The 23288-nt window shown below is 33.0% G+C and overlaps 1 protein-coding gene across 2 annotated transcripts; it reads right to left on the reverse strand.

Moving 5' to 3' along the window:
* Positions 1-664: 664 nt before the first annotated feature.
* On the reverse strand, positions 665-22876 carry LOC131855813 (uncharacterized). 2 transcript variants are annotated; one of them, XM_059212024.1, is made up of 5 exons: positions 22784-22876; positions 22505-22651; positions 1657-1749; positions 1266-1525; positions 665-922 (listed from the first exon to the last, which is right to left on the reverse strand). In XM_059212024.1, the coding sequence occupies exons 1-5, from the start codon at positions 22874-22876 to the stop codon at positions 814-816; spliced, it is 702 nt and encodes a 233-aa protein (XP_059068007.1). In that variant the 3' UTR covers positions 665-813. The 2 variants fall into 2 exon arrangements, with proteins under 2 accessions (XP_059068007.1, XP_059068008.1); XM_059212025.1 differs by lacking the exons at positions 665-922; positions 1266-1525; positions 1657-1749 and adding an exon at positions 21882-22029 and having other exon boundaries at positions 22392-22651.
* Positions 22877-23288: the final 412 nt, after the last annotated feature.

Below are 23288 nucleotides of genomic sequence, written 5' to 3' on the forward strand. Positions count from 1 at the left end.
GATAGAGAAAATAATGTTTTTGTGCAAAAGACATTCATCAATAAATACTAATGCCAAAACAGTAGTGCACCTAGATTAAGTGTTTCTATTAAGTGCATCTCCATTCAGTGTATACCATACTTGGTCTGGATTTATTTGGGCATGAGATTATATGATCCACACTTCAATTCAACGTGAAATTAAGATGGCTATAGAGCTTTTTTTATCGGTAAATATTTCAGATTCTATTATTATAGAAAAAACCGATACAATTACAGTCTGATTTTCAGCTTTGAACCCTACTCTACAATTATTTTCATCAGTATATCAACAAAAATTTACAGTATTCCGCTTACCCTGCATCATAGAATCAACTCCAGTCTCTGATTATTAGTTTTAAAGCCTCTCTACACAACTTTTTCAACAGTATATCAACAAAAATTACAGTATTCTGTTAACCCTGCTAACTAATATCGAAACCATTCGAAATTTACAACATAAACTACCCTACCCATATAATAATATAAACCATGACAATCAAACTCCATTTACAATAATGCAGTACTATCTCAATAAAACATCATAAAGAACAAAACGAATGTTTGTATTTATATTCATCAATTTCTTCATTGCCAAGCAGATATGGAAATCAAACATCGGGAGGGAAAATTTGTAGATATAAGATTGTTGACAGGAAAAAATCATGGAGCAAAATGGCATAGATGCCTTTATTCATATTTGCTCTCTTTCAACAAGTAACAGGAGTATAGAAGAATAACAGCTGCTTACAGAAGAATGACAACTATCACTGCTGCTTAGCTCTAAACAAATGTATTAACAGCCGCCGCGCAATGCCAGCACAAGATGGAGAACAGAACCTCCCTCTAAACCATAATCTTCGACCGTTTTTTCATCGTTCAGTTGTTTTCCCCCATAGATGAGCCTGCAGGACAATATTAATCATGGAAATCAGTAAAAGTATTTTGTTGTTTCAACACCTTGACACAGGCATATATATGGCTTACGTCTTTCTATTCTCTCACTACAGGAAGCTGCAATTATCAGGATGGATAACTCTTTTATGATTTTGAGGTTGGATAAGCGTTATATTTGTGGAATTATGAATCTTTCTTGTTGAAAAAAATAAAATATAGGGAAAAAGATATTGGAACAATTAGGTTTCAAACAACCCTACGAATACCACAGATCTTTATCCGAACACATCAAAGCAAATCACGAACTAGGGGTACAATAAAATCTAAAAAACAACGTGAATAACTACTTACTTTTGCTGTAGGGGCGGTATTCCTTCCCTTTGCTCGACCAACTCTTTGATCCGCTCGATGGTATCAGTGGGTTCGATATCGATCTCTACCTCTTTTCCAGTAAGGGTTTTCACCTTGATGGAAAGGCCTCCCCTTAACCTCAACACCAGATGCAGCGTTGATTCCTTCTGGATATTATAATCCGCAAGAGTTCGTCCATCTTCCAACTGTTTCCCAGCAAATATCAACCGCTGCTGATCTGGTGGGATACCCTCCTTGTCCTGGAACATCACAATCAATTACAGCACTCAACATAAAAATTCCATTACTATAATAAAAAACCCATCTTCGATAAGAGATAGGAAATTGAGAAAACCTAATTCGATAAATGTGCACGCAAAATAACACCTACTTGAATTTTTGCCTTGACATTGTCGATGGTATCGCTGCTCTCAACCTCAAGGGTGATTGTTTTTCCTGTCAGGGTCTTCACGAATATCTGCATCTTTAGTTTCTTCTCTAAAGCTACCCAATAAGATACGTTCATCAGATATGATCAGCGGAACATATTTACATATATATATGGTTCTATAAAAGATAAAGAACTGCTATGATAGTAACCAACCAAACTAATTCTTACAAATGAATAGAATCTTGTGAAAGGTGGTAGCATAGATAAAATCAGGGGAACATGTATATGGTTCTATCTAAGATATAGAGTAAGGGATATCGGCGTTCGATTTATTGTGCCCGCATATCACTGGGAAATAATCTATAAAAATATTCAAATAGTTGTAACGTGAAATTTGTATGTCCACGTCGTTTCTCATTTAATTCTAAATGATATATTTTTTTTAAATCATCTCATTCTTTATACGATCAATCTATCTTTTACATATATTTTTATAGAATTATTCATTCTTATTTAACTTTTATTTTATTTTAAAACAAATTTGTAAGCATTGGAACATTGTCAAAATAAAAAACTTGTCCAGCCAAATTCAAATTTAATTAATTGTCAACTTGAATATTTTTTTAAATTAAACATAAATTTGAACAGTCTACTACTATGTCCTTGTATTTAGAGAAATTTGATGCATTCATTTCAATCATCTCCACATCTAAAGCATTATCTGATTATTATTTGGATTCTCACTTTTTTAATATACATACAAAAATGACTTTTGTTCTACACAAGCATCATAAGACCATATGTAGGATTAGAGATTGGTTTTTTCAATTATTTATACATATTGACCAAGGAGAACATGTCCCCTTGAGATAGGTAAGGTATTTATAAATATTGACAATTCATATATATTAACCATACACAAAGACAAGAAACATGATGTAAAGTGAAGAAAAATGGTCTACATATTATATACTACAAGTTTGAAAGTGCAATATAGATCCATAATCATGGATTTGTCCCTAATCCATAAACTTGTCACTACATATTTTCAACAAATATTTTTTATTTTCAAGGCAACTATTGATGTCAAATCTATTTTTTCAGATCCTAACATATATCTATGTATTCATTTGTTAGAGATAAGTATACTTATTTAATATTCAATTCTATTGATTAATTATTAGATTATCAACCTTGCCTAGTAGCATCATTTATTAGTTTGGGTAAACTATGTTTCTGTCTATTCATTTATTTGGATTTGCCTAAATAAAACTTAAGAAAATTTTCTTGTTCTTTACATTTGGAGAACTCAATTGATCCTCCACAACCTTATTTTACCTTTAATATTTCTAATAAATATTTCTAAGTCTAATAGAATTCTATTTTTCATTAATATCTAGATATGTCTAGGTTTTTTATTTTTATATGCTTATATATTTCCCTTAGGGTTAGCAAATTCATAGTGATTTATCTTTAATATCCCATCATTATGGAACTTATTAGATATTTTTCCCTCCCTAAGTTGCATTAATTTATTTTAAATTTTGGCATATCTCTCATATCATATGATACATCTATTGTTCATATACAAATATAATTTTATACTATGGATGTGAGTGTCTTCTCTATGGAGATTTCACTCCGCCATATTTCATCTCTTCCATCATTCATTGACTTGATTAGTGTCTATCCTATGCTATTAGATATGATTCTAAGTTCCTTTATTCACACATTCCATGATGATCATATGCCTTGTAACAATGACGAGCATATAGTAAGAAAAGATTTATAATGTGAATCACCTCTACATGAAACCAACATACATAGTAATAGTACATATATTGAAGATTTCAAGATAATATTATTTCTTTAAATCTGGATGATTTGTAGGCATGTTGATATCATACAGAATTATTGTTGTTCTAAAACTCATGTTGAGTCTTTGGACACATATCCTTCACATCACCATCCTTCAAGAGTTTCTAACTCGCATCTTGGTAAATAATTTTTTGATTCTCATGTTCATTGTATTTATAATTTATTTTCTTATCCTTCAATGCCTAACAATAATATAAGCCTTATTGAGGAACTTTGACTTGATGGTGTTGGGATAAGGTATTGTATACCTTTTTAGACCATGTTATAAATTGTACCCCTTTAATGATAAGTCCACTTTTACACTCTCTTTTTCACTCATTTTGATTTTCCATTCCCTTAAGCATTTTAGGACCATTTATTGTCTCACATTTGTATGGAAGTTAAGTAGTAGAACAACATTCTACAATAATATTGAGAGGAGGGTAATGTAAAAATTTCACATATCTTTACAGTAGTTACAAAAACCTAACAAAAATAAGCATAAAAGGCATGCATACCACAACATAGTGATTTACATGGGGAAATTTCCCTTTTGGGAGAAAAACATGATATTAAAAAATCCACCCAATATATTATCCACAAATCAATAAGAAAAAAATATATACTAGACACAACTCAAGGGATAGAAAATTCTTACACACAACCTCCATCTCTGATGTATCCATAATCCAAAGGGTCCTAAAATAGAATAGTCTAGATCACGTAGCAAGTTTAACACAACAGAAGAAAAAACAAAACATAGAGAAAATTTTTGATTCAAATATCTGCAACATTATAGTTTCATCATAAAACGTTCGAGAACATCCGTTATATATGTAGACTTACAGTCCTAGAACAACTTACAATTCATATTTCAATATATTGGAACCTCAAAGAGGTATCCAAACAACATAATATATAAATCGTTCTCATACAATATTTCATTGCTCCTCTAAGGATCAGTTACAACAATATAAATAGAATCTGGAACACATCTAGGTCGACCACAAGAGATCACATTCTCCAAAAATAAAAAAATGAAATGTGTAAAAGAGGTCGGACACAAAGAATAAAGATCACTTCTACCAAAGATAATAAAGAAGTGAAGACCACCAAGGAAGGTTGGCCAAGGGTCTATGAACATCGTGCACAATGCCACTTAGATCCGCAAGTCAAGAAATTGCTCTGCAAGAGAAAAAATCTTCAACAAGTTGTTAAACTCAAAACTACTCTAGAACCAGGAAACAACCAATCTGAAAGCAATAACTTGCTGGAAAAGAGTCCAAATGAATAGTAAATATACAAAAAGAAATAGGAACACATCTGGAAGCCAAGAATCCGATCTTCAACGAAAAATGAAGAACTACTAGCAAATTCAGGAAGTAACACAAAACAAGAACAACTGAAAAGCAAAAATATTTTTGGTTGATGCAAGATTGCTCCACGACTAGGGATGTTCCTGCATCAGACACCCCAGGTGGAAAAATATTTTCCATGAGAGGCAACTCATGAACATTGAAAAGGATTTAGAATATAGACCCCATCCGCATTTCTGATCCAAATGCCATCTTTGTCTACAAATTTCTTCCTCTTTACCCCTTTCAATAACTCAGTTGAATTCCCCAACTTCTTTTCCTCTTCTCCCCTTTTTCATTACTTCATACCTACACATTGTCTCTTACTACCACCATCTTTCTTCTACATATCTAATCTATTCCTTCCACTAGAACTCATCTTATCTGCCACCAAAAATCTAAATTCACTGCCAACTAATACCATTTTGTTAATAAACCCATCCAAAGGATCCTTCTTCAAATTCATGTCATCATCCAGTATAACTTTTGCATCCTTCTTCTCAACACTGCAACTCATCACAAGACTTGAGTTCTTTATTTCCTTCTCTTTCTCTTTCAAAGAAGTTGTAGTGTCATAAAATTACGGCCCTAGCAATTTTTAACTACATTAGGATCCTAATGCATGGGAGATCGAATTCTCTAGCCTAAACAAAGACCAGAGACTACTCAACCATCGGAATCAGCGTCTCCCTTGGCCTCTACATCACCATTTCCACATTGTGCCCTGGAGAAAGGGGTAAGACAGGGGCATGGTGCCCCTGTCCCACCTATGAAAGGCATGGCCATGTCCCTATCCTCACCCTATTTTGGAGAAGGACCTTTTTAGAGAATGCATTGTGGGCTATGCAAGTAATGATAAATAAAACTCCCTCGACATCGACCTATGATGAAAATCAAATTCATTAATATGTATTAAAGGGGCATTTGTCCTCTCATTTGTATAAGCTCAATAAGTTGGAAAAAGTTGCAATAATTAATCAAGTGGCATAAGCAATCAAGAATTCAAGAATTCAAGCATTCCTTCCAAGCATTCAACATCTCAAGTCTCCCTTCAAGACTAGGTGTGGTATTCAAGTCAAGGATTCAACCATTGGAGAGTAGATCGATTCCAATATTCAATTCCAGACAAGCATTTCCATCAACATTGCTACTACAATCTCCCTTGCGGTGATTTACAATTCAGTATTTCATTTACATCTACTTGCAAGTACTTTCTTTAATTACTTGGTTAATTCCAAAACTAGGGTTTGACCTAAAGGTAAACCCCCAATCCCAACCCATTTTAATCTATTTTTTGTGTGTAGGTTCCATGTGCGCAACTATACTTTTGGATTTGGGCTCCATTAGCAGACCAGAAAAACCCTTTTTGTTTCACAAATTTTTTGGAGGACCGTGTACATTCTCGCCATGATCCGAGAAACTTTTCCTCAAATTCGCAAGACAAATTTGTCTCAACATATTATTGCCAGATCCAGGTGCACAACTTCATCCCATATTCCGATCTTAAGTTATAATCAATTCTTTTTCACTTTTGCACTACATAATTGAATCAATCTTTATGTTTCAAATAAGGAAGAGAGGATCAACTCATCATTCTCATTTCATTCAGAATTCAATCTTTATCATTGAAGGTTGAATCTAGTGAATTCTCCTCTCCTCTTCTGAATGAAACTAGGTGAAAAGTGTTTGAGGAGAAATCTATAAAGCTATGAGATTTCCACAATCCATTTTGCATTTCTAGTGTATTTTTTTCTGGATTCGATTGTGTGTATATTTTTCCATCTACTAGAAATGAGAAATCTATAGTGAAAATCTCATCTGTCCTTGGAGGGAAAGGCTAGCTTTCCTCTTGATCTCTCATTCACATTTCACCACATTACATTTTGGTGAACCTGACATCTTGCATGCTTTCCTTTGAACAAATTTGTATATTTTTCATTTGCAAGTTTAAATTTCTACAAAATTAGTGGTTAAATCATTCAAAACCCTAGCTTTTAAAATTAAAATTGAACTTGTAATTTGTAAAAATTGCTTGTAGCGGCTATCTTAGATCTAAAAAGTGTTTTGTTTATCAAATTCAATTTCCTAATTGTCTTATTCAATTTGTAAACAAAATTTACAAAATTAAGAGGTTAATGTTGGCAATTGACACTCAATTGGTTGGTTTCACTATGTTGTCATTGATGGAAACATGGTATTGTGTTCTGGTTTCATGTTTTGGTTCAATTGTGTACTGGTAGGCATTTCATGGATACTACACTGGCACCGACACCGGCACTAGTAGGACATAAGTATTTCTTTGGTTATTGGTATTGGAGGCCGACATGGTTTACAATATGGTTATCAGTATTGGAGGTCGAAATCTTTTGGATCCAACATCGATAATTGATATTGATATTCATGTATTTAAGTTATCTAGCCCACATGTAATTTAATATTATAATTATCTATGTAAGATGACATAAGGCATGAAAATTGCATAAGGTATATAGGTCAGTTGGACTAGATCATTTTTTATATAGGAGATTATGGATATGCGAATGTAATATGATGTGAAATATATCAAAGAGATTATATGTATGTGTGGATATTTATGTAAGGGTTATTCCAGTAAATGGTTTAGGGTTTCAGACCGGAACAGGTAGAGCTTAAACCGGAACTGTATTTAGGCATAGAAGATGTTATCTTAATAATTCATCACTTCTCTAAATTGTAGTCTAGATTTATATATAATTAGTGAGACTCCTTTTTGTGATTGAGCAATGTTCTCTAGGTTGTAAGCCTTCTTGTAGGTGCAGGCCCCTCATATTTTTTAATATATCTTCATATGGCTAGTGAATTGATATTGTGGGTCACAAATGCCACCATATTTTTTCCCGTTTGAGGTTTTTCACGTATAATTATGTGTGTTATGATTGTCTTATTGGTTTCTTTACTTCTTTCAATTCTGTATGTACCGGTATACCGGTTGGTGTATGCATATTTTAATAAGGCTAAAATTGATCATTTTGGTATAACACTGATTCACTCCCCCTCTCAGTGTTATTAGATTCCAACAATTGGTATCAGAGCCTTGTGCCTTAGAGGAAGTTTAACAACTTGAGGAATATCATGAATTTGAAATCCATGGACATGACCTTAGAGAAGCAACTTGAGATGGCACGTGAAGATTATGATGCTGAAAGGTTGAAGAATTTAAAGCTACAAGATAAATTGAATTCTGCTAAATAATTCATTATTGTCCTACAAGAGAGGTTATCATTTGTTTAGGCTAAGAGAAAGGAACTTTTGCAAAGTTGGGATGATGAAGAGAAAGATGCATTTAAGGAACAATGTCAGAAATTAAGTTAGGAGAACATGGTTATGAAAACTGAAATGCAAGTTATAACTATGAGGATGTCAAAGGAGATTGAGGACTAGAAGAAAAAGGAAGAAAATCTTGTTGTATCCCTGAAGAACAAATTTGAAGAATGTGGGAGGTTGGTTCGTGAGAATGATATGTTGAGAACTGATTTAGTACAATCCTAGAGTAATGAACAAGAGCTTCAGAGACAAATGATAATTCTGAGAGAATATTTAACTATTGCATGTGAGTATAAAGAAAAATTCAAGATTAGTTCAGCATAGCTAGATGATTTGTTGAAGAGACAAAGGTAGATTGGAGATTCCAATGGACTTGGATTTGAGCAAAGAAAGAGTTTTGGAACTCTTAATGAAGATCAAAACCATAAGGCACTAGTAAGGCAATTTAATGCTTCTAAATTAAATGGTAGATGTTTTGTTTGCAATAGATTTGGTCACATGGCTAGATAATGTAAAAATAGAGCAAATCAAAACTTTGATTCTGCTCCTGGTAAATGATCTAAATGCAATAAGTATGGTCATAAGACAGAAGATTTTAGAATGAATGTCAAATGTTATGCATGTGGAAAGTTTGGAAATATGGCTAATCAGTGCAGGTCAAGCAATTTAACCAATTTTAGCAAGGCAATTCAAAGCAACAGTGTTGCATGTTATGCATGTAATGAGGTTGGACATATAGCTAAAATTTTGTAGAAGCAGAAATCTACCGGTTAGTAATGGAGGATCAAATGAGAAAGGTAAAGAGAAGGTTAGTGAAATCTGGCAAGATCATACTCAGAGATGGGTTAGGAAAACAAAATAATAACCATCAGATAGAAATATCCTAGTTACTTATCCGACAGAGGAGGTTGCCTATGCAACGGAAGATATCTCATCCAGTAATTGAGGCAGATATCTTAGGGGTAGGGAAAATTCATGAAGATGCTGTATATACCCCGGGAAGAGGTTTTGGAAGATGTTCCAAACATTAGAGATGTTTATCTGGCATGGATATATTCTATTCGAAATTGGATGTCTTTAAACGACGGTCATTTATGTCAATGGAAGATTAGGGTTTTTCATGGAGGTTAAAAGGTCTAACTCACTTCATTATTGATCACCTTGCATTCAAATAAATTTCAGAGTGATCAAGAGCAATTAAGAGCACTCAAAGGCATTTCAGAGAAATTAGATTTCTACTTGAGTGATTTCACTGATGATTGGAAGAATTTGTTAAGGGTTTTTATAAAAAATGATCAATAGGTATTTATCTTTAAACATGGAAGTGGGACCATCTTCTATTCCTATCTTTGTTGTAAACCCAACTATAGTAGAGATCAAGGACCGCCCGAAGCTAATTTTCAAGTGGTATGCAGATGTGGCTACCCTGGTAGATTCAGTTGGAGCATTTTCTCCTGTTCCAGAGGGATTTGTGTATGTTGAAGATGTTAGGACATACATACGTTGTCACATTGAGGACTTAAGAACATAAGAAATTAAGGGCATGTACATGAGTGAGCTGATTGGAGAATTTGGAAAGATCAAACTGGCATACAAACACATTGAAGATGAGATGATTAGGTATATTTTGAGTAGAGTACATGGGGAATTTATCTAGTTAGATACACCTAACAAGATCACCAAGGAAGTCATCAGGGCAATTACTAGTTTACCATCTCTTGGGAAACATCTAGATAAGAAGGTTTCAAATGATTTCATGAACAAAATTACCGGTGTGACATCAGACAGGAGATCTATGAGAGTATGCACTATTACTGACATGGACGTCAAATTCGATAGCATGATCATCAAGTATAAGGTAACTCAGTCAAATTGATAGAATTTTGTTTCTAGTTCATGCATTTTGGTTGCATACAAAATGATGAGAGAAATTATGAAATTGGATCTATGCGGTTGGATGTTAGATGTGTTATTAATAAACCTACAAAACATTAAGGGAGAAAAGAAGGGAACCTTTCAGTATGAAAACTTGATAGTCTATTTATTGTTGTTTTTCGTGAATGATACACCTAGTTCTGGTAAAAGACAATGAAAATTTGACATCCCGGTAGGGAGACAATTGAAATATTCAATTATTGGTTTAGGACGTCAGAGAGATGATAAGGTATAGGGATATTTAAAATAATTCTAGAAATCAATAAAGTCTAGGGTAAGGGTTCCTAAGCGTATTCTAGAAAAATATTCAACTAACATATGCTAAGCCCTAGAAGGTTTAGATTAAATAAATGGGCTATGAAGTGGATTCATTGATTCTTGATGCTTATGAGAAAATGTTGATTGATGCACCTATTGATGAGGCAAAGATACCCTATGGAACTGCACAACAGAAAACATGTGAGGTTGAAACAGAGTTCAACTGAAAGAAGAGAGAGAAACGGGAAAGACAAGCAAGCAAATTTGCTGAGAAGGTCTCACTAGACATCAAAGCATTAATTGATGTTGTCCCGGAGAAAGGTGGGAAGAGGAAGAATCCAAAAGTATACATTGAATCTGTTACTACAGAGTTTGAATCTGAGGATGACACACCCTTGGAATTCAAGAGGGTTATTAGGAAGAAAATAGAGGAAACAAAAGTAGAAGCTAAAAGGAAACTAGTTAGTAAGGTTACACTCAAAATAATAACACAGAAGCAAGAACCAAAGGCAACACCTTCAACTGCATCTGGTACTACAAAGAGAAAGGAGAAGAATGAAACTGATATAGCTATTCAATCTGGTAATGTTCCACCTAAACCTTGTGCAAAATTAATAGATGAAATCACTAAGGATGGCATATTAAAGAATGTACAGTTTTATTATGAAAAATTAGAGGATGATGAGAAAAGAGAGGTAGAGGAAGTAGTCTTATTATATTTGGATATTTATAAGAAATCTTTAATAGAAATTGAAAACCAAATACCGACTGAATTGTATAATATGTTAGATGCTAGAAGACTCTCAACTGTGAAAGAAGATAAGCATATTAAAATTCAAGAGTTATTTTTTGTTTGTGTTACTATTGCCCTAGAGGAAATGGAAAGGACACTTGAGGTGGAAGATAAAAAACAAAATTAATTGAAAACATATAATAACTAGTGTGATGCTAGGAAGGGTAAATGAAATAATAAAGGACTCAAAAGGCATGGGTTAAGTTCTTTGAAGAGAATACGGGATTTTTTACTTTATCATAATCAAATACATACACTATAGACACCCCAGTTGAAGGAAAAGGAAAGGGTATTATGGGTAATTCACCCTTAGTTTTGAAAAATATTAAGATAACTTGGAAATCAAGCCCCCCGTAGATACTAGTATATAGAAAAATATTAAGATACTGGCTAATACAAAGAGTGAAAAGGCTGATTATGTACAGGATACTTATATTGAGATATCAGTCCTATGGATACAAATGTACAGGTTGAGTTTATGATTCCTACAGAAAAAACCAGCAGTTACGGAGACTCCACCAAGTGGCGAAGCCACCGGTGTAAGTGAGGAAGCTATAAAGGATAAATCATCAAATGAGAAGAAAGGGGAATTTGGCAGGGAACCGGTAGTTGGTCCATCATTGTTATCAATTGACACCTCATAGATTGAAAAGAAAAACATAACAAAGATGAATCCTGTTGAATTGATGATGATGGTAACACAAAAACTAATGAAGGAGGGATCTATGGATAAAGGGATTATTGATCGATCAATCACTGTTTTACACAAACTAGTCTCAGAATGCAAGATTGACAATGAAGCGAGCCCATTTGGAAAAGTTAAAATAATTACTGAGCATATTTCAAAGGATTTTCAATCCTTACAATAGATTTCAAACCGGCAAGCACTAGAGAGGTTCACTCAAGGTAAGATAGTTGCATTTGATTAGCTGATTCAATCTGAGAAGAAAATTGATGAAAAAGTAAAACTGATAGATAATTCTATAAAGAAGAGTACAAATATTTATAGCATTTGTTGTATTATTGATATTCTTATAGTCAATGTGGACAAGAAAATAAAAGAACTTCAGGAGAAAATTACAAATATAGCTAATTCTTTTGATAGATTGACATCATTGACTACATCCATTGATGGTCAAATTTTGATTTTGGAAAACCAAATTTCTTCTCTTGAGAAGGAAAAAGACAAAATTATAAGAAGAGCCAGAATTCTAAGAGGCTTAGTGAGTCCCTAGTTGGATTCACTCAGTGTACATAAGAAAGAATGTGTGGATATGGTGGGAAAGCCCACACCGATAGAGATAAATGAGAAAGAATCTTTTGAACATATATTAAATGGACTTGTATCTATTTAAGGTACTTTTAAAACTAGTTGGGATACTTATCTTGAGATATTGGGAAAGGCTTATCCGAAAATTTTAAAATATGTTAAGCTTCGATAAGATATTTTTGGGATATTCATTGTATAAATTTTTGAATCATTGACATTCTTTTTAGACTTTTTTATGGCATTGATGTCAAAGGGGGAGTGATATAGATGTGAAAAATAATAGAAAATTTTTAATACATTAGGGGGAGATATGGAGTATGGATTATTTTGCATTAATGAATATTCAACTTAGGGGGAGCAGGCAAGATGAAACCGACAGATGAAACCTTGACCATTTTTCACATGAGCGTTGTCATCAATGCCAAAGGGGGAGATTGTTTTTAATTGACACTCAATTGGTTGGTTTCACTATGTTGTCATTGATGGCAACATGGTATTGTGTCCCGACTTCATGTTTTGTTTTAGTTGTGTACCAACATGCCTACTCACATAGCTACATAATTCATATATCAAAATACGAATACATGAAAACTTATCATCAAATTAGTAGCCTATAAAATGAGATTATTTAAGAGAATAATCATATAGACCACATGATATAAACACCAAATCAACCTTAGATCTGATTTTCCAAATAGCTCTCCCCATCCAAGCACCACAATGAAGGAACCAATAAAGAATTCAAGAGATAAGAAACAACCTCCTAACATCAAACCAAATCACCACCAAACCAAGACAAACTTGATTATGTCATGCCAATTAAAAAGTGTAATTTCTAACAACCATCACCCATATGATAATATATTCCTAAATCCATGTCCAATAATATCTTCAACATCAAAGACAACCTATATATCTATCACCATTAAAGTCCAACTCAAAAACACCTGTAAAAAATTACTATCTAGTACCAAATTTAAGAATCAGTTGAACTTCCATGAATGTCATGAGAAAAAAAGTAAGCCCTCATTTTTTTTTCTTGTTGACTCACCTGGATGCTCACACAATCACACCCTCAATCTTAGGCACCTACAATTGATCAAACAAGTTCTTGGCTATCTCTACTCATCAAACTAAGAAACTAACAACATCAAGTTATGAATAATACTACTTATTATCTTCAACACCTATTTGAGATTTTAAAAATGGTTATGTATACTCAAGATTATGTACCCAAGAACATTTGGATTTGAGACCCCAGAAACCAATTGGAATAATAAAATTACGGAACCAAACTTGTACTGCTATATAGTACTCAAAGAGATATTTATATTGACTATAAGATATTAAAAATATTAAAATTGGATGAAAGTTATATCTATTTTAATAAATTGCCAATTTTCCTATATAGAGTGTACAAAATTAAACCCCAAGAAGAACAATTGGAAGTGTTTATGCACCAATGGAAAACTAATAGCTAAGTACTACTATTTTTTTGATAAAAAAATTATTTTTATTTTATTTAAATTAGTGATTCTTTACATTTTATATTTTTTGTTTTAAGAAGTTGAATAGTATTTGGGGGATAGGGGACCCCATCAGACTATGAGTTGGAATCACAAAACCCATTGACCGATAGGACCTATGGTGAAAAATGATGTAGATTACATACGGTGGTAGAAACGAATAGTACCTACCACTTTTTGATATTGATCTATACCCTTATATAGAGTTTTTATTTATTTTTCATTATTTCAAATAGCAAATATTTTAAAACTACCATAAATACTTTTTTATTTATTTTTCAAATGACTACCTTTGGTTTGGAAAATACAACTTGGGCTAGGAACGAAACAATTATTTTCTTTCTTTAACCTTTTTAGAAATGAATTAAATATTATATCATTTCATCTCTTGGTCAGCCTCTATCCAATAGTAAGGTCTATTTTGTCCCAGAGTGTTATCTGAAAACCTTTATTGACAAAATCCTAATAAGAAAGTACATTCAAGATCCCTTTTGACTAAATATTTTTCAAACCCATAAATCTATAGCCAACCAATTATAACAAAAAATCCAAAACACTCAGATATGTATTAAAATGCCTTTAAAAAACTCTCATATATTTTCATATCTATACTATTTCCATGCAATTTTTTAATACCAAACTAAAAGGAAACTTGCAACCATGTAATGAAAATTTGTACATTACCGAAAAGAGAGATCTATGTAAACAAGTATTCAAAATTTACATGCAATTGAATAGACAACATTACATCAAAGATGAAATAAAATATGATGAACTTATAAGGCACTAAGAGGGGGTGAATAAGTGCAAGCATAAACAATATAAATCTGATCACCAACTTAAACAAATTAAAAATTAACAAACATAAGACGAATCCCATCTCATAATCTAGTACCCAATAAAACAAATTTCACATAACACAATATATTTATACATGAAAATTCCACATATCAAATTTGTATCCTTTTCTAATGCTCTTTCACTCTTACATACACACACCGATTTGATACCTCGTCAAACTTTTTATAAACATCTCTTAGTCGGCTACAACCTTGGAACAAATTCATAGGTTCAATGAATCTAGTCATTCTTACATTACATGCCTTACTTATGTTGGCCATTGGCATAAGAAATAAAAAATAAGACAAAACCTGTACCATTTTACCAATTTAAGTGTCTTTATCACTACCTGTTAAGTGTTCATCAAAATTCCTGCTCTGTTCATGAAATCTCACTTGTCTAATTGAATATGCTAATGCATTTATGAATATAGCTCAAAATACCTATCTCTGTCATTTCTTTAAAACCATATCATCCAACTCTTCATGAATCACTTGTACCGGTTGTCGAAATGAAACTTTGTTCATTGTTTACCCATTGAAGTTCTAATTATCGATTCTCTATTAAATTATCTTATGTACCAGTTAAGCATTACCAGTTGGCTTCCAAGACATAGATGACTACAAAAAAATTATTTTCATCACTGACAACACATAAATTACTCATCAAATATGAATCTCAATCTCTTCATCACATTCACCAATCAATCATTTTTTGGTTCAGTCAAATGTCAACATTCTCCCCCTTTGGCATTGATGGCTACACTTAAGAAAAAATTTGTTAACTAAGTGTGCAATACAAAAATTGACTTCATGACATATACTCCCCCTTAGAAATTTCATGCTATTACAAAAATAAAAGACTTACAAAAGACTTATACTACTACTCCCCCTTTACTTTTACATACAAAATTTTGACAGACTCTTCAACTATTAGTCCCCCTTTGACAACAATTCCAAACAAAGAACTAAATAAATGAAATATAAATACATGTTACATCAACATTTGCCTCAAAATTGCACAGTATATATAGATCTAAGATTTTAATTGTCTTTACAATGCAATCTTCAAAAAAGCATCACTAAAATGAGAATGTAATTGTTTCAAATCATTATGCCATGTCTCCAAAATAGTGTCGGTTATCTCCACATGTGTCTTTGTCTATCCAACAGGCTCCTCCACAATGTCAATTGTGCTCATCTCTGGTGTTGCAAGGATAGCTTCAAATTATTTATAGGCTCTCTACAATATTTCCACCTTCGATATCAACAACGAGTCCAATCTTATCAATAGGGGTAAGAAAATTATCTATATCAATCTCTGGTAGGAGACTTGACAAAATTTCAACTATACTCGTTATTGTTTCTACCTCCTTCTGTTGTTCTTTAATACTCTTTTTCTTGGCCTAAGATTGCATGGAAGTGGAAATCTCCATCAACTCAGTTGAGCTCAGTTTGTCCATGTCAAGTGGTCCTCTGATTCTTATAGCATACCAGGGGTGAATCAGTGCAAGCATAAACAATATCAATTTGATCACCAACTTAAACAACTTAAAACTTAACAAACATAAGATAAATATCACCACATAACCAAATGCCCAATAAAAATTACACATAATACAAGATATTTATACGTGGAAACCCAGAAGAGAAAAACCACGATGGGAGTTAATACCCACAAGATTAACTATCTGTGGAATATAAATCTTTACCGGTTAAGGTCTTACAAATATGCCCTGTTAGGAGAAGACTCAGTTAGGAGTCACCTAGTTAAGTAATTTAAATGATTAGACCTATTAGGAGCTTTGACCTATTAGGATCAACCTCTCAAGAGGATTTAAGACTCTTATATAGAGCTACCCTTTTAGGGGATTTACAAATTAAGCCATGTTAGGACCTACTCGGTTAGGGGATTTTATTGGTGCAAACTGTTAGGAAAACAACACTTAAATGATCTTCATATAACACCTCTGTGTCTGATAAGATATACTTCAGATCCCCAAAAATTCAACAAAACATTAATACAAAGCTTCAATAATCACCGCACAATCAAATTTGCATCCTTTTCTAATGATCTCTCACTCTTACAAATGCACACCAACTTTATACCTCATCACACTTTTTTACAAATATCTCTTAGTCAGCTGCAACCTTGGAACAATTTCCTAGGTTCAATGAATCTATTCATTCTTACATTACACACCTTACTTATTTCGGCCACCAACATAAGAAATAAAAAATAAGACAATACCTGTACTAGTTTACCGATTAAAGTGTGTTTATTACTACTGGTTAATTGTTCATCAAAATGCCTGTTGTGTTCATCAAATCTCACTTATCTAGTTGAATCTGCCAATGCGATCATTAAAATAGATCCAAATGCATATATCCATAATTTTTTTTAAATCGCATCATCTAAATCTTCATGAATCACCTGTACCAGTTGTCAGAATTCAACTCTATTCACTATTTACTAGTTGAAGTCCTAATTACTGGTTCTCTGTTAAACTATCTTTTGTACTGGTTAAGCCTTACTGGTTGGATTCCAAGACTTAGATGACTACAAAAACATGTTTTCCATTAATGACAACACAAAACTTAGTCATCAAACATAAATCTCAGTCAAATGCCAATAAAATATACCTAGGGAAAACCCTCATACAGGAAAAAACTCAACTTTAAAAATTATCCACTTCAAATATATTATTTAAAGTAAAAATTATAATATATATTCAAAGCCTCCATGAACACTTTTGAAACATCAAACCTCTTGAGTGCATCCCCCATGTGTCCAACCATGACTACACACATCCCATATTATGCTTCACATTTGCACTCTTTCAAAAATGATTCAAAACACCAACTAGCCAACCTTAGATAACTACCCTTATATTTATTTTTATAAGAACAAGCTCACACAAAACTACCAAGTGGTCTTATATATGACCATGTGACTAATATTATGAGATTAAAAAATAATTGACCCCATAATTGTATCACTTTATTAATATTTATCCAATATCTAAATTAAATTTATTTTCTCAATGTGAGATCCCACATTAAATATTAAAAAAGCATTACATAGCTTCAGCAAAAAGGCTGAGTTCAGCAGTCGTCGGGGCACCAATAGAAGGTGCATATACAAAATACACAATTAACGTGCACCTCCATAAAAATAGGGATTACAACTATTGTACATATTTATAAACAAAATTGACATTATAACATATTAGTCAACAACTAAGGAAATAAGATTTCAGCATCTGGTGAGTTTTGTTGCCCATAGGTGGGAGCCATTCCACCGAGCCCATAGCTCCTTCCTGCCATACTTCCACCTGACCATCAAGTAATTATTTCTTATGAGGATGGGAAGTGCGCTCAGTGATCAGATCGGCCTCCTCATGGATGATCTCCATATGCATTTGTCTACAATCCAATTGCCTCATGAGGGCCACCAAAGCTTGTTCAAAAGCTTCTTTGCCTAGTTCATCTCTCTCCCAAGTGAACCCATGTGATAGTTCATGGACATTAAATATTTCACAATGTTACATACAACATATAATGTAGCCCCAAGAATGTTTCTGATTAGTCAAGTGGTGTTAGCCAAGGCATTAACCCTTAACATAGCCAAATAATATCAAGATCACACAAATAGCACCAAAATACTGGATGTTGGCCTAAAAAACAATAGCCTGAAGGTAGTAAAAAAACACATGGTCAAACAAAGCAAATAAAACCTCTTCAAACTAGAAAATACCCAAAACCCCAATCAAGGAAGCGAAGAGACACCCAAACCTAAACAAAGGGGGATTCGGGGGAGGGGAGAATACTTCCCCTTCCACCTATGAGAAACCATTGTCCAGGCGATATTGTCATTAGGACCATCAAAAGAGAGATCAATTGGGAGGGACCATGCAGGGTTACAATCAGTAGTGTCAATAGAGTGTTTCAATAGACCAACAAGAGGCTAATGCAGAACAACAAAGGAGACCACAATAGAAGGATCAATAAAAGCTTCAACAGTAGTGAGGGGCACAAATTCCTCCCAAGAGGAGACATCATCCTCAAGAGAGAAGTCAACATAATGAGAGTCTAAAGCATTGATAGTTAAATGATTAGCAATAGCATTCTTCCCCAAGAATATTAACTCCTAGTCATTCAAATACTTCTAGGTCATGTTAGGTGCACCACAAACATAATAATAAATTAAACATTATAAACATTATATAAGGTGTACAACACCTAATTCTAAATATACTATACTATTTTATAATTGTATTTTGGTAATTCAAGTTTCCAAGAAAAAACATTTCATTCATTATGATTTATCATGTATATTTTTAATAAATATTAATATTATAATTATAATTGAGAAATTTATTACTTGAAAAAATTATTTTAAATTTTTGAGGTCTAGATCTCATTAATATTTTGGCAATGACCTTGGGATTTATTATGTTATGTTGGAAATAAATTGTTTTCAATAATCTAAACTAGACAAATTGAGTGAATTAAAAGATATTTTGAAATGTGTAGATTTGAAGCTACAAAAAATGTCCATCAATAATGATCACCCACCTTTATAAAAAAACAAGGATGTATTTTTTGAAGCATTTCATGATATAGAACTAAAAAGACAAATTTGGTTGACCTACATTAATTAAAATTTTACTTCAAGGAATTGAGTGAAAGTGTCTAATAATATATAGTGTGTATTCTTGGGGTGCACCAAGAATGTGTATTGATTATTGAAATCTTAATAAAATCACTATTAAGAACAAATATTTGTTGTCCTAAATAGAAGACTTATTTTATCAACTTAGAGGTGCAGTCATGTTCTCAAATATTGACTTGAGATCAAGGTAAAACATCAAAATTGCATCAAAGATGACAATATTTATAAGGTTGAACCTTTAGGTTAAGGTATGATCAATATGAATTTACTATATTACCCAAAAAGTCTAGACATAATTTATTAAAGGAAAATTACTAATTCTTGCTAGTGTGGGTTATAAATTTTGGAGTTACATGACACAACATGTCAATTTTGAATCTCCTAGTCCTTTTTTATTAAAATCAACCAAAAATCTTTTCATTTTATACTAAAAAATAATTTTTTTAAAAAAGGGAGACCCTATGGTGTGATAGTGAATCTTTATGCCTAAGAGCTATCAACCCTCTACCACATTAACAATTGAGATTCCTTACATCAAATTTTTAGGGGAAGATCTTGTGGTGTGATAGTGTAGATTTGTGGCTTTTAAACCCATCAACATTTATTACCACCAAATTTGAAATGGTGAGCAAAGGATCATGGAGAGGCAAACACAAGAGAAAGAGCATGTGTAGAGTCCATAAAAAGTTTGTGAAATTGACAAACTTATCTAATTCTCAATCAAGTGACCTTTGGCAAGTCCTCAAGAAATGATTTATACTTTTCTCCATAAAATTGTATAATGTCGATAGGGGTAACTATCCCTTTGACCCCTATTGCTACTCTTTCTAAGGCTCCTAGGGTTTCAAAGGAATATTGTCTTATTGTGATGAAGGCTTACAAGTTGAACTACTAAAGTGGTCCTAGTTTGTAGAAAACTTATAACTATCGTGTGGTTGTCAGAAGTGTTGGCAAGGGTGAATGCTCCAATATTTCTATTGAGGTGTGTGTGCCTATTCTTACTATTATAAATGAGCCCTACTCTTCCACTTCATGTGAGGAGTTTCTCACTGATGATAGTTCATAGTTGTTGTCTATACTCAAGCCAAGGTGGAGAGGCTAATATAATTTCTTATCCTTAATTCTATTATTGCTAAATTGACTATTTGGTTTAAGAACTCACTTGTTGGGAGATTTTGCAATAACAGTCCCAGCATAAGATGAGTGCTTCAAAATAAGAAACTAAGAGTTCAATTTGAGGTAGTCATTACGTGAATAATCTTTTCTTAATTTCATTTTTCAATCCAAATGACTACTCATGAACTCTTCTAAATGGTTCTTAGCTTTTAAGGTGAATAGATCTTTATGTTTATTGTTGGTGCTTTAGGGGAATACTTTGTTACAAATCTGATCACAAAATTCAAGAGGTGTTTGTTGTGTGGTAAATTTTGTGTACTTGTGAATTAAAAAAAAGTTGCTCCAAACTCAAATTACCTTCATCTTTCAAATTTGGCAATTGGATGCATCAACATTAACTCAAAAAAATTAAAAATTGTTGACTTCATTACTATCGTTGAGGATGTGCATGAGGAAGAAAATAAGGGGACAGCTCCTATAAACTAAGGATGATGGATGCCTCCTCTATGGTTTATAGGATAATGGATACCTCTTTTATGGTTTCGGGGATGGATAAGCAATCTCCGTGTGGACTTATGGTGTTGAGCTTAAATAAAAACAAAGTTTAGAAAAAAAGGACCCTTGCAATGGGTAAAACAAAAATCAGTGGAACAATTACTTGTCTAGGTTCATTTGGGCATGAGATTATATGATCCATACGTCCAATTCAATGTGACATTGAGATGGCTATATAGAGCTTTTTTCTATCCTAATATCGACACTATTCGAAATTTACAACAGAAAGTACCCTACCCATTTAACAATATTGACATATTTATTTTTAAAAGTATGCATATGACACAGAACTATTAGTACATTACAGCATATTGTACATAACTACAATACTGCTCAGCAGATTTTTACTTCAATGTGTAAATGGAGATTGAGATAGTTGATATACACATCCCACTTCATTTGTTATATATGCATACTGCAACAGCATGACAAGCAGCCAGCTTGCTCACGCAAATATTTCTTCTACCATATAAAACATGACAATCAAACTCCAATTTGAATAATGCAGTACTATCTCAATAAAATATCATAAAGAACAAAATGAATGTTTATATTTATATTCATTAATTTCTCTTCATTGCCAAGCAGATATGGAAATCAAACATCGGGAAGGAAAATTTGTAGATATAAGATTGTTGACAGGAAAAAAACATGGAGCAAAATGGCATAGATGCCTTTATTCATATTTGCTCTCTTTCAACAAGTAACAGGAATATAGAAGAATGACAGCTGCATACAGAAGAATGACAACTATCACTGCTGCTTAGCTCTAAACAAATGTATTAACAGCCGCCGCGCAATGCCAGCACAAGATGGAGAACAGAACCTCCCTCTAAACCATAATCTTTGACCGTTTTTTCATCGTTCAGTTGTTTTCCCCCATAGATGAGCCTGCAGGACAATATTAATCATGGAAATCAGTAAAAGGATTTTGTTGTTTCAACACCTTGACACAGGCATATATATGGCTTACGTCTTTCCATTCTCTCAGTACAGGAAGCTGCAATTATCAGGACGGGTAACTCTTTTATGATTTTGAGGTTGGATAAGCGTTATATTTGTGGAATTATGAATCTTTCTTGTTGAAAAAAATAAAATATATATAGGGAAAAAGGATGGTTCAACAAAAATATTGGAACAATTAGGTTTCAAACAACCCTACGAATACCACAGATCTTTATCCCAACACATCAAAGCAAATCACGAACTAGGGGTACAATAAAATCTAAAAAACAACGTGAATAACTACTTACTTTTGCTGTAGGGGCGGTATTCCTTCCCTTTGCTCGACCAACTCTTTGATCCGCTCGATGGTATCAGTGGGTTCGATATCGATCTCTACCTCTTTTCCAGTAAGGGTTTTCACCTTGATGGAAAGGCCTCCCCTTAACCTCAACACCAGATGCAGCGTTGATTCCTTCTGGATATTATAATCCGCAAGAGTTCGTCCATCTTCCAACTGTTTCCCAGCAAATATCAACCGCTGCTGATCTGGTGGGATACCCTCCTTGTCCTGGAACATCACAATCAATTACAGCACTCAACATACAAAATCCACTACTATAATTAAAAACCCATCTTCGATAAGAGATAGGAAATCGAGAAAACTTAATCGGATAAAATGTGTACAAGGAATAACACTCACTTGAATTTTTGCCTTGACATTGTCGATGGTATCACTCCTCTCGACCTCGAGAGTGATTGTTTTTCCTGTCAGGGTCTTCACGAATATCTGCATCTTTACTTTTTTTTCTCTAAACCTCCTCAATTAGATATGTTCATCAGATATGATGAGAGGAACTATATATATATATATATATATATATAAACGAAAGAAAAAGAACTATCATGATAGTAACCAACCAAACTAATTCTGACAACTGAATAGAAGCTTGTGAAAGGTTCTATGTAAGATATAAAGTGCAGATGACGGATATCGGCATTTGATTTATTGTGCCCGCATATCACTAGGAAATAATCTATAAAAATATTCAAATAGTTTGTATGTCCACGTGGTTTCTCATTTATGTTTATTTTTAGAATCTAGGGTTTATATATTGACAAATGATATAATTTTATGTAAATTATCTTATTTTATTATTTTATATTAAAATCGAGGGGAGAGAGAACAAAATATTACAATCAGATCA

Source organism: Cryptomeria japonica, chromosome 10 (assembly GCF_030272615.1).
Source record: "Cryptomeria japonica chromosome 10, Sugi_1.0, whole genome shotgun sequence".
Taxonomy (NCBI): Eukaryota; Viridiplantae; Streptophyta; class Pinopsida; order Cupressales; family Cupressaceae; genus Cryptomeria; species Cryptomeria japonica.

Coding starts and splice junctions, on each gene's coding strand:
- LOC131855813 (XM_059212024.1), bottom strand. CDS start 22,876: ATGCAGATATTCGTGAAGACCCTGACAGGAAAAACAATCACTCTCGAG. Junction 1,750..22,504: donor GGGGAGGCCTTTCCATCAAG/GTGAAAACCCTT, acceptor AAGAAACTAAAG/ATGCAGATATTCGTGAAGAC. Junction 1,526..1,656: donor ATGTCAAGGCAAAAATTCAA/GTAGGTGTTATT, acceptor GTGATGTTCCAG/GACAAGGAGGGTATCCCACC.